General features: G+C 39.0%; 1 protein-coding gene across 1 annotated transcript in view; it reads right to left on the bottom strand.

Moving 5' to 3' along the window:
• Positions 1–3,717: 3,717 nt before the first annotated feature.
• The window catches only part of NUP98 (nucleoporin 98kDa), an 89,791-nt gene continuing 81,056 nt past the window's right edge, over positions 3,718–12,452 (bottom strand). Inside the window, exons 17-20 of the mRNA XM_006870256.1 lie at positions 12,122–12,235; positions 11,025–11,163; positions 5,976–6,153; positions 3,718–4,124 (exon numbers count right to left, since the gene is read on the bottom strand). Coding sequence (XP_006870318.1) covers positions 3,936–4,124; positions 5,976–6,153; positions 11,025–11,163; positions 12,122–12,235 — 620 coding nt within the window. The 3' untranslated portion in view covers positions 3,718–3,935. The remainder of the gene's footprint in view (positions 4,125–5,975; positions 6,154–11,024; positions 11,164–12,121; positions 12,236–12,452) is intronic.

The raw sequence follows: 12,452 nt of genomic DNA, 5'->3' as shown, positions 1-12,452 counted from the left end.
TTAAATGTGGAGTAATTTCCTCTCTTGCTCTTTTGAGACTGTGGCTTGTTTACTCTGGTACTTCCTGGGCTTCTCACTAAGCTCAGCACAGATTGGGCACTAAATGCATGTAGAATGAATAAAGAACCTCCCTGGTTTTGGATGTTGTTGTGTTGTCAGGTGCCATCAAGTCAGAACCGACTCATAGCGAGCCCATGCACAGCAGAACGAAACAATGTCCGATCCTGGGCCAACCTCACTACCGCTGCCACACTTGACGCCATCAATGATGCCACCTGGCTGATCCATCTCGTTGGGGGTCTTCCTCTTTTTCTCTGACCCTCCATCTTACCCAGCATGACATCCTTCTCCAGCGACTGTTCCCTCCTGACAATATGTCCAAAGTATGAGAGACGAAGCTTAGCCATCCTGGCCTCCAAGCAACACTCTGGCTGCACTTCTTCCAAAATAGATCTATTGGTCCTTTTGGTGGTCCATGTCAATTTTAGTATTCTCCAACACCACAATTCAAAGTCATCAATTCTTCTACCATCTTCCTTATTCACTGTCCAGCTTTCACATCCATATGAGGTTATTGAAAACACCATGGCTTGGGTCAGGCGCACCTTAGTCCTCAAGCTGACATCTCTGCTCTTCAACACTTTAAAAAGTTCCTGTGCAGCAGATTTGCCCAATGCAATACGTCGTCTGATCTCTTGACTGCTGCTTCCATGAGTGTTGATAGTTGATCCAAGAAGAATGAAGTCCTTGACAACTTCAATCTTTTCTCCGTTGATAAGAATGTTGTTTATTGGTCCAGTGGTGAGGATTTTTGTTTTCCTGACATTGAGATGCAACCCATACCGAAGGCTGTGTTCTTTAATCTTCATCAGTAAATGTTTCAAGTCCTCTTCACTTTCAGCAAGCAAGGCTGTATCATCTGCATATTGCAGATTGTTAATGAGTCCATTCCTGATGCCACGTTTTTCTTCATAAAACCCAGCTTCTCAGATTATCTGCTCAGCATACAGGTTGAATAAGTATGGTGAAAGAACACAACCTTGTTGCACACCTTTCCCAATTTTAAAACATTCAATGTTCTCATGCTCTGTTCAAACAACTGCTTCTTGGTCCAGGTACAGATTCCTCGGAAGTACAATTAAGTGTTCTGGAATACTCATACTTCTAAATGTTGTCCATAGCTTGTCATGATCCACACAATTGAAAGCCTTTGCGTAGTCAATAAAGCATAGGTAAACATCTTTTTGATATTCTCTGCTTTCAGCCAAGATCCATCGGACATCAGCAATGATATCTCTCATTCCCCGGTCTCTTCTGAATCCAGCTTGAACCTCTGGAAGTTCTCTATCAATGTATGATTGTAGCTGTTTCTGTATTACTTTTAGCAAAACTTTACTTGCTTGAGATATCAAAGAGACTGTCCTATGATTTCCGCATTCCATTGGGTCACCTCTCTCTCTTTTTTTTCTTTGACTGTTTTTGGATAGTCAAAAACAAAAAGGTAAGGTAATGTGAACACTGGAGTCCTGGTGTGGTACTGCAGAATAAGTACTGGACTGCTAACTTCAAGACTGGCAGTTCAAACCCACCAACCACTCTTTGGAAACCTGTGCAGTGTTGCTATGAGACACTCCATGACACTTAACAACCACACGATTAAACAAAATGCAGACCTTCTTAAATACCTAAAGAAACACACAAACATGAAAAAGTCAAAGAACTTGAGGTTGTATACAGACAAAAATGCTACAACAAACTGTAGGAACACCCTCTCCAAGGAGCCAGCTGGCAGTGTGAAGATGTATCATTTTGTCAATAGGATGAGAAGAGTATGCTGTTTTTCTGGTTCATTCAGATGGATCAAGTCTTTTCCTTTGCCAAACAGAGTCTGGGGTTCTAACCAAAAAGTTAGAGGTTTGGGTTTATCCAGAGGTACCTCAGAAGAAAGGTCTGGCAATCTACTTCCACAAAAGCAGCCATTGAAAATCCTACTGAGTAATGTTCTACTCTGATACACAAGGAGCTGAGTCAGAACTGAGTTCAAGGCAACTGATTTTTGGTTTGAACAAGGAAAACTGCAATCACTGGCATTTCCCCCTTCTCTCGTAAGGTCAGTGGTGCTTTAATACACTAAGTTCAAGATTTTCATAAGTAAACAAAACGTGAAGCCTAAATAGCTCAACTCCTCTATTCATTTCTATGTGCCTGCTCTCTTCATCCAAAAAGTCAGACTATCCACTTCCTCTATCAAAGGAAATTAGCTAAAAATTATCCTCTGTAGCCTGTTTACTTACAATCTCTCCACATTAAAAACAAAAACAAAACTTATTCGAAATTGGGGCAGGTGGGTTGTAGGTAAAAACCCTTTGAAAAGGATCATTGTTGTTTTTGTTAAGTGCCGTTGAGTTGGTTCTGACCCATAGAGACCCTGTATAGGGTTTCCAAGGAGCAGTTGGTGAGCTTGAACCACCAACCTTGCAGTTCAACAACTTGACATTAACCCACAGCATCATACCAGGACTCCGAAATATCATTAAAGGGATTTGTATTTCTCTCCTATTTGCATTTTAATGATTAAAGAGCCCAAACACCACTGATGATTGTGCTGTCTGTTCACAGATTAAGCTTTTCTTTTTCAGGTGTATCTCTATTAAATACTACTTTTATTAGCAGAAAATACAGCTATCTTACTCTTTCCATCAAAAATACATACAATGTTAACATCAAAAAAACACTATGTAAGACACTGTACAAGGCTTATGATTTACTCAAAATGAATATGGTACAAAAATAAATAGAAAGCCAAGTTCATTTACCTTATTTCTTTAGCTCAGATGAGATTTTAGGGGATTGTAACTAATGTTCTTCATGAAACTAAATGTATGTAAAGTGTTAAAAGGGAAACTAATTTGTCCTATAAATTTTCACCCAAATCACAATAAAATGTCCCTACCCTCAAGAGATTTCTTAGGGATACTATAAATGATATATAAGTCAACATATTTTCAGTTACCCACTTTTACCAGATCCTCCCCTCACCCGTGTATTCAAGCATACATACACAACATTTTTTAGCAAATGCCTCCCAAAAAATTATTTAATAAATCATAAAAATTGCACATTTCAGCAGTCATAAGAATTCAAGCACAGAAAATTCCAAAGTTCCAGCATTTAGTAGCTGAGAGGTAGAGGATGCTTTACAATGAAATCCTATATAAAAAATTATTCTTCATGGCAGCAAAGGAATAATTATCTTTATGACTTGATTGAATGTAAACAATATCCAAATTAAAGAAAATTCTTCATAAGTTGGCATTCAAAGAAGCTACCTGATATTTAAATTACAAACCTTTCCCCACAGGACAAAAAGCTCTACATTGGTTTAACAATCACAAAAAGAGTGCAGCCTTTACTCTCTCCAAGGCAAATAATTCATTTGAATTTGAAATTCTCATCTAATTTCATAAAGATTAAGTATTTTTAAAATACAAATATGAAGAGGTTACCTGAAGTATAAGCAATCAGTTTGAGAAAAATGGGAGTTAAAAACCCTTGCAGAATGCTAATTTTTAAAAAACCATGGAGGTAAAGAACGAGATTAAACTGTACACCAGGTACTCAACAAAAAGTACTTTTAACAACCCAGTAAGCAAAATGCTCTCTTGGGTTGATCACTGAGCAGAGAATGCAGGAGGTCCAAATGAGAGGGAGTTGTTTAAGAATGACAATCTGTAGAAGGAATGATCCAAACAGCAAGAGCATTCTTTAAATCTCCCAAGTAAAAAACAGATGCCAGTACCACCTCACACCCTCCCATGTACTTGTTTCAACGTTTGACTGCCAATGCATTTGTACTCTTCAAAGTTCCAGTGGCCACAAAACAGCTTTGTATTAGCTGAATTACTTGCTTTCAACTTCTGTATCATGGATTCCATTCAAATCCACTGTCCCTTCTCTACCTGGGGTGGAGGTGCTGGTTTGCCATTAAGAGCCATCTGGAAGGGTATAGTCTGGCCTGCAGGAGGCACAGGGGCAGTCTTCAACTTCTTTGTACTAGTTTTGGAAGGTCGTTCCTCCTCCTCTTCATCAGAATCCTGAAGGCCGTATTTAGAAAAATGGGAGACCTAAGAAAGATAAGAATGTTTTTAAATTCACTTTTAACACTGTTATATTCTAAAGAGCTTCTATAATATTTGTTCTTGCAATCTTGCAGAGTTTACACAGAGAGAATATAAAAGTATTAAGAGCAAAATGTCACCCTATTGCACTTAACCAATTTTGTGAACATTTAGATGATATAATGCATGTATTAGTTGCTAATATAATTACCAAGTGAATGAATGGACACAATAAATACATAATTTAAAATGCAACTATTAATATAGAAAACTAAACCCAAACAAGCTGTTTTGTCAAATCTAAATACTGCCTCAAAACAGACCTATGAACATGTTTGAGTGTGGTGGTGGTTATCTGCCATGGAGTTGATTCCAACTCATTACGACCCTGTATAGGGTTTCAAGGCTGTAAATCTTTATGGGAGCAGAAAGCCTTATCTTTATTCCAGGGAACAGCTGGTAGTTTAGAACTGCTGACCTTAAGGTTAGCTGCCTGACTTGTAACCAGTATGCTACAAAGCTCCTTGTGGTGGAGCATACATGGGGCAAAATGATGAAAACTTCTTAGATATTATCAAACATCTTGAGGCAATGAGTTTACTGGGCCTGTGGTCTCACGATTATAGTCTCTGGGAACACAATATCAACTGACGTAAAGTAGTCCCCAAAGACAATGTTCTACATCCTACTTTGCTGAGTAGCGACTGGGATCTTAAAGGCTCATGAGCAACCATCTAAGGTGCAACTATTGGTTTCTCCAGGTGTGGAATAGGGATGATGAAAATGGAGACTAATTGGAATAAACAGTCCAGTGGACCAAAGGACAATGTGAACACATCAGTCAAGACTCTCAGACCAAAAGAACTAGATGGTGCCTATTACTACCAACGGCTCTGAAAGGGATCACATTAGAAGGTCCAGATAACGTGGGAGAAAAAGTGAAACAAAATTATGGGGAAAAAAAAGACCAGACTTACTGCCGGAGATGGTAGAAACCTGATAGATATATGGCCCTCGACCACTTTTCTTCAGGTCTAGAATGGAACTCACCCTTGAGGCCCAATTGTCAGCTAAGTAGCAGATAGGTATACAGGGGGAACAACAACACTAATAAGGTATACTCACCATGAAATGGTCAACCACTCAATATCAAAAGGGCAACACATACCTAAGGACAAAACTGAGAAGGGATGGGAAAGAGGGTGGAATGGCAATAGGAACTACAAGGAGGAAGCAGGATAACTGTTGTTACATGTAGGGGACTGTAATCATTGAAATGAAATGAAGACAGAAGAGTCTTAATCTCTTCACTTTCAGAACAAATGGCACTTACTTAGGAAGAATTAAATACCCAAAGACAATTAAGTCTGATGAATTACTAAAATTCTTAATGATGCCACTAATCAGAAGAACCAAACCTTCTAAGTATAACTATATGCTCATGGGCTGGAGTAGAGGATTTGAATCATGAGCACAAAAGATTATATATCAGCTCATTTTTGCTTTGGGTTTTGACCAGCTGTACAATTTGGAGCAAATTATTAGGTATCTCTTGGAGTCCTGGTGTGGTGCTGTGGGTTAATGCACTGGGACTGCAAGGTCGGTTTGAATGACAAGGTTGGCAGTTCAAGCTCACCAGCTGTTCTTCGGAAATCCTACACAGGTTCGCCGAGTTGGAACCGACTTGATGGCACTTTAACAACAACAATTATCAACAAATAATTTTACTTCTTTTTTCCCTAGACTTGGTTCCTAATTTGTAAAAACAGAGACTATAAGAGGGAGGCTCTTACAACAAAAACATTTTATGCCTTGAATTGAAGTTTATACAAGTCAGAAATGGGTATGTTATTATACCTTAAACACCCAAGAACCAGTTTCAGGCCGATATTCTTTGAACCGAGCTCCCTGTTTCCTTGAAACTGCTTCCAGTCTTCCCTCATAGTTGATATCAGCAAGTCGATCTGGACTCTTTATTAAACAACGAGATGTTTTATCTGTTGGCCAAACTCCATCCAATGTAACTTCAGCCTTCCTGTAAAGTACAACCAAGTAAAATGTAAATGCTTCATATTTAAAACTAAAAAGCCAATGAATAGATACATAAGTTTTTTTCTTAAAGTAGCTATACAACTTTGGAATTACAATATAGGTGTATTCCAGGTTGATAAATTTAATAGCCAAGAGTCACCACCACATCAATTAGCTTAGTATTTGGTTCTGTTGTCAAGACTACATTTATTTCAGACAGCCATGTTGTTCTTGCTGTTTGATGCAGTTGGCTGTGATTACAGCAACCCTATGGAGTCTTGGTGTGGCGCTGTGGGTTAATGCCCCAGACTGGCAAAGCTGTTTGAACTGCAATGTCGGCAGTTCAAGCTCACTGGCTGCTCCTCAGAAACCCTATACAGGGTCGCTATGGGTCAGAACCGACTTGACAGCACTTAACAACAACAACATGCACAATGGAAGCAAATACTGTGCAATCCTCATAATTGTTATGCAAGCCCATGGTTGCAGCCATTGTATCAATCTCACGAGGTTTAGGGTGTATTACTCTCTTGGCTGACCCTCTACTGCATGATGTCCTTTTCCAGGGATTGATTTCTCCTGATTATATGCCAAAGTACAGTACGTGAGACAGCCTTGACACCCTCATTTCTAAGGGACATTCTGGCTGCACTTCTTTTAAGATAGTTCATTTGTCATTCTGACAGTTCATGGCACTTTCAATATTCTTTGCCAAAACTATAATTCAAATGCATCAATTCTATGATCTTTTTTATTCATAGCTTTCACATACATATAAAGGTGACTGAAAATATCATGGCTTGAGTAGTACATCAATTATTTCTAATCTAACTTTAACACTTAGGCAATGAGTCCTTGGCCAAATAATTGTTGCTTGTTGGTTAATTGCTGCGGGGTTGGTTCATAGCAACTCTGTATGGGGTTTCCAAGGAGTGGCTAAGGGGTTTGAACCACTGACCTTAAAGTTACCAGTCCTATCTTATGGCACCACACCAGTACTAAATCTTAAGTCTCAGTATAGGTCTTAAGTTCTACTGTACTTAACAACAACAATTGCAACAACAGCTGTTACTACTGTTTATTGGGCTCCCGGTGTGGCACTGTAGGATCAGCAGTGGACTGTGAACCACAAGGACAGCAGTTTAAACCCAGCAACTACTCCTTGGAAACTCTATACATGGTTGATATTAGTTGGAACTGACTCAGTGACAAAATTGGTTTAACCAATATGTGAGGACAATAATAATAATAATAATAATGTGTGTTGTCAACTCAGTTCCGACTCATAATAACCCTATAAAGGGTTTCCAAGGCTGTAAATTTTTACCGGAGCAGAAAGTCTCATCTTTCTCCTACAGAGAAGCTGGCTGATTTGAATTACTGACCTTGCAGTCACTCCTTCTAATATCTATAGCTGAGTTAAATAACTATGTCCTATTCATTTGCATGCCTTCTACTAGTACCGAAATTCGAACAGAAGAAGTAACCATATTAATGAATATAAGGAATAAATTTATAAAATAAAGACACAGAGAATATGGCTCCACTACAGCTGCTACTCCAAATGTGGATATAAAATTTCAAGACAGATCAATTAAACCATGGTCACGTCACCTGATTGAAGATATAAGAGAAACTAGGCTCTTAGGTTAAAATAAAGGCAGAAATGAAGGCATAGCCAAATCAAAGGGCAAAAAAAAGGAACAAAATAAAATACTATTAAAAACTGTGATTGGGATAATATGATTGAACCTGGAAGATATTATGTTGAATGAAATTAGCCAATCACAAAAGGACAAATATTGCCATGAGACCACTGTTGTAAAAAGTTAAGATTTTCATGCTAAATTAAACATGGTGTGGTGCTGAGGATAAGCACACTGAACCGGAAGGTTGGTTTTGAACTGAAAGATAAGTGGTTCAAATTCACCAGCTGTTCCTTGCAAACCCTGGACTTGCTAGCACGTTAACAACAATGATGGTTAGTTACAAGGTGGATGGGGGATGGGTGTTAGGGGGAGGCAAAAAAATGAACAGAGGTAAATATGTGAACTGATGGTACATGGAGTGAATTGCAATCATTGTAATGACACAAAGTGTAGAATTTCTTGAATGTGGGACTGATGAGTATTCTGTAAATCTTCAATTACAAAAAAAAAAAAAAAAAAAAAAGTTTTGGGAAACCAGCAGTTTGACCTGATATTAGGGAAAACCAAACCCAGTATCATCATGCTGATTCTAACTCACAGCGACCCTATATATAGGATTTCCACTAAATTGTTACAGGAGCAGAAAGCCTAATTTTTCTCCTGCAGAGCAGCTGGTGGGTTTAAACTGCTAAACTTATAATCCACTGCTTACAAAAATAAGATTTAATAAATAAATAAAAGGCCACATTTATCATTTATACTTTCAAATGAGAATCAAAAAACAATCACAGGGTATACAGTAAATTGAAAAAGCAAGTTGCAGAGGAATGCATATATTAAGACAAATTTAAACAGAATTGTGGTCTATAGCTGGTTCTTTTTTTTTCCACTCTTGTTTATTCCATAAACACCTAGTTACAAATTGCACAAATCAAAAGTAAAAGACGGGAAGGGTGCAGGGAAGACTTTTGTGATGTGTGTGGGCAGGAAAGAGGTGAAGAAGGAGTTGGGAATGAGCCCAGTTTTATCCCTCCACAGTCCTGGATGAGGGCAAGTGACTCCGTTTGAGGGGCTCTGAGGAAGAGGTGGGCCCAAGAGAGCTGAGTCATGGAGGAGGCCCCTGGACCCAGAATTTACCCCCAAAGACCTTTCCTTTACTACATGGCAGGGGCAGAATAGGGGAGGTTAGGGGACAGTGGATCAGCAAAATAAAAATATCAAGTTAGCGGATACAAGAAAAGGAATCATCCATGGAGAGAGTGAGCAGCTGAGGACTCCAGACTCATGGAAAGGGAAAGGCTGTGTGCTGACAGCCAGGAGGCAGGCTTGCAGAATGTGCCCTTTGGTTGTTTAAATGATTATACATTCCAGAGTGTTTTTGTGTGCATTCAAAAAAACAGAGGAAACAGAAGTAAATACTGTTGAATGATGATGCATGGTGGGGACTGTAATCATTTCAATGAAATGAGTGTAAAACTGAAGTTCTCCCATGTAAACTATCACTCAATTCATAACAAAAACTTTAAAATAAATAACACGTTACCAAAAAAGTAGGATGAATAAGAGAAAAACGTTTATCAAAAAATCTTGTTGAAGGCTAGTCCTTAGCAATTTTCTGATTTTAGTATTCAACCCAATTTAAAACTCTTGAGTGAACTATGCTGTAAGAAACTTAGTCGCTTTTATTTCATTGTACACGCTTATGAACAACAGTCATATGTAGGTTGTCGTAAGTATATTAGACATACATGATATGGTTTTATCTATAATGGTTATAGTATGTACAGAATGAAGAAACTAAAAATGTGTAGTCCAATTCCTCCTGACCTCACAAAATATTCTAATAATACTTTAAAAATGAATCCACTGCTGTCAGTGGGTTTAATTAGTATAAAACTCTATTCATCTAATATTTCCAAGTTGTAATTCAGAGAATCATTTGTTTCTCCAAATTGAGTAAACAGATGTTTGGCAATGTTGTGGAATAAAAAAAAATAAAAAAAATAGAGAAGGAATCATCATGGTAAGGGAATTAAAGAAGGAAAAGTAGGTGGAAGGGGCTGTGAAAAGTTCTGAGTCCTCCAGGAAAAGGTGGAGGTCAGTTTACCTATTAATTTAACATTAAATTGGGAGTGGGATTGGAAAGGGAAAAGTTATTTTAGGGGATGATTTCTCAGCCTCTCACAGGCTTGTAAAGAGAGACTGAGGGTCTGGAGTCTTCTCCAGTTATAGCAGCACGACTGTCAGGAGGCGGAGTCCTTAGGTCCCTGTATAGCCAGCTCCTCAGCCTACCCCCCCACCCCCCCACCCTGATGCCTCTTGCCATCGAAATTCAGAGGGCACTACGGTTGGAACTGGGAAGCTTCCCTCCACCACTCATCATCAAATGCTGCAGCCTCATTTTCATTCAGGCTGATGTTGTCCTGCTGCTCTTCCTGGTCCCCTCTGTGGCTGAAGGATATGAGCCCTGTCTCATATATGATCCCTACCCAGATGTGATAAATGGACATCTGCTGTAGCCCACTGTCTTGAGTTCTGTATTGTCCTCTGAATCTCCCAGATCCTGGTGTTGAGTACATCTCTGATTGATTATCTTAGTGATACTGCCACCAAGTATTGGAGTAAGAGATGACCAAGGAAGATGAAAAAGTCTGACAAATGCCTCTAGCTGTCATGTGTTCTATATTCCAATTCATGTCATTCAGCATCGCAAATATGCACAGAAAGCCACTAGACATTCCCAGTATCCTGAGAGAGGAAACAGCTCCAGCCTGCATCCTGTCATTGGCAGACCTTGGCCGTGGAATGTTACCCATGATGGTGAGGAAGGAATGTTACCCATGATGGTGAGGAAGGGACTATATCCAAAGCCACCTGACAACATGCGTTTCATATACTGATGGTGAATGGCAGAGAGATCCATCAGGAACATCAGATCCTCAGACTTCATGTCCTTGTAAGTGGAACATCCATATCTTACTTGCAGAACGCTCCAGACGGTTCCAAATTAGACTCAGCTGTCCATTCGGCCCATTTCATCTCTCAGTATGGTGCAGACTTAGGAGCTGTGGCCAAGGATGCGGGGATTGGTCCAGGCTTGAGCACTTTGGCCTTTCGCGTCACCGCCTCCTAAGTTGCCACCTCTGTATGTGTCGTTCCACCCCCCCACCCCCACCCCTTGGCCTATGGATTGGGTATTTTTTAACATAAGTAAATAAACTCATACCTATTAAGTCCTTCACCAATAGGTGGTTTTTGGCTATCATCTAAGTAGACAATCACTTCTTTCCTTCGGATATGCACAATATCATCCAAATTTAGATTTGTCAAATTCACGTCTCCTTCAAAATATATTGAGCCATAACCTACAAGCCAAAGCAAATAGTTACAAATTCATCTTCTATAAGGGCAAATGCCAACTTTACACCACCAGTTATGAAATAATCAGAAGGAGCGGTTCTACACATCAGTCATGATTTTAAAATCATCCAGCAATTCCTAACATGGGTTATTTCTCCATAATACTGGAAGGATGGGGATACAGGGGTGACATTTTTTCAATCCCCCCATTGTCCTCAATATCACTTTCTAAAATCTTGCCCAAAATATTTATAAAGCTGTAATTAGATTAAATGCCAGTACTTTCTTCTACAATACAGCATGATAAGGTTTTCCCCAAGGAAACGATATTTGTAATAGCTTAATATCATGAGGTTGAACTAAATATGAATATTATCTACCTCTTGTCCTGGTGTGGCGCTGTGGGTTAATGCGCCAGACTGCAAAGCTGATTTGAACTACAAGGTTGGTGGTTCAAGCTCACCAGCTGCTCCTCAAAAACCCTATACAGGGTCACTGTGGGTTGGAACAAACTTGACAGCACTTCACAACAACAACAACAACAAACCTCTTGTCAACGACTCAATTTTTTTTTTTAACTTAGTATCTTTCCAGTATTTCCTTTACTTGCAGAAAACTGAAAATGGGTCAAATAATTACCTACCCCAAACAAGTATACCTATACCCAAAGAAGGTTATACGGCTACATTTATTATTTTGTTGTCAAAGTTATCTACTATTCTTATACTTTGAGTGGTGAGCCCAAATATAAGAAAAAACAAACTCATCTATCACGAGACTCTCTTTAATTACAAAAACAAGATGCAGATCTCTGAGATTTAAGTGCTGTCGAGTTGGTTCCAACCCACAAATACCCTGTGTAGGGTTTCTAAGGAGCAGCTGGTGAGCTTGATTAGCCCACAATGCCACACCAGAACTCCTTTGAGATTTATATGCAACATTAACTCCTACACTCACACTTACCTTTACGACCAATAGTGAAATCAGATACAATGCACTCCCCTTTCTCATTAGTAATTTTAGCAAGATCATCCATAGATGGAATAGTATAGTAACCAACTTTAGTTAGAACAATACCTGCAACAAAACAAACAAAAAAGATTAATAGTGTCCTTTGATAGAGGAAATCACAGAAATACGAAATTCATTCTTTTTCCTTTTAATAATTAGTAATTAAATTATTATTATATTGTTGTAGTTAAGTGCCATCGAGTAGCGACCCTGTAATAGGGTTCTGTGGAGTAGCTGGTAGGTTTGAACCGCTGACTTTGCAGTTATCCTACAGTGTCTCACC

This window comes from Chrysochloris asiatica, unplaced genomic scaffold, assembly GCF_000296735.1.
Source record: "Chrysochloris asiatica unplaced genomic scaffold, ChrAsi1.0 scaffold00140, whole genome shotgun sequence".
NCBI lineage: Eukaryota > Metazoa > Chordata > Mammalia > Afrosoricida > Chrysochloridae > Chrysochloris > Chrysochloris asiatica.
This window is presented reverse-complemented; position numbering and strand designations above follow the sequence as displayed.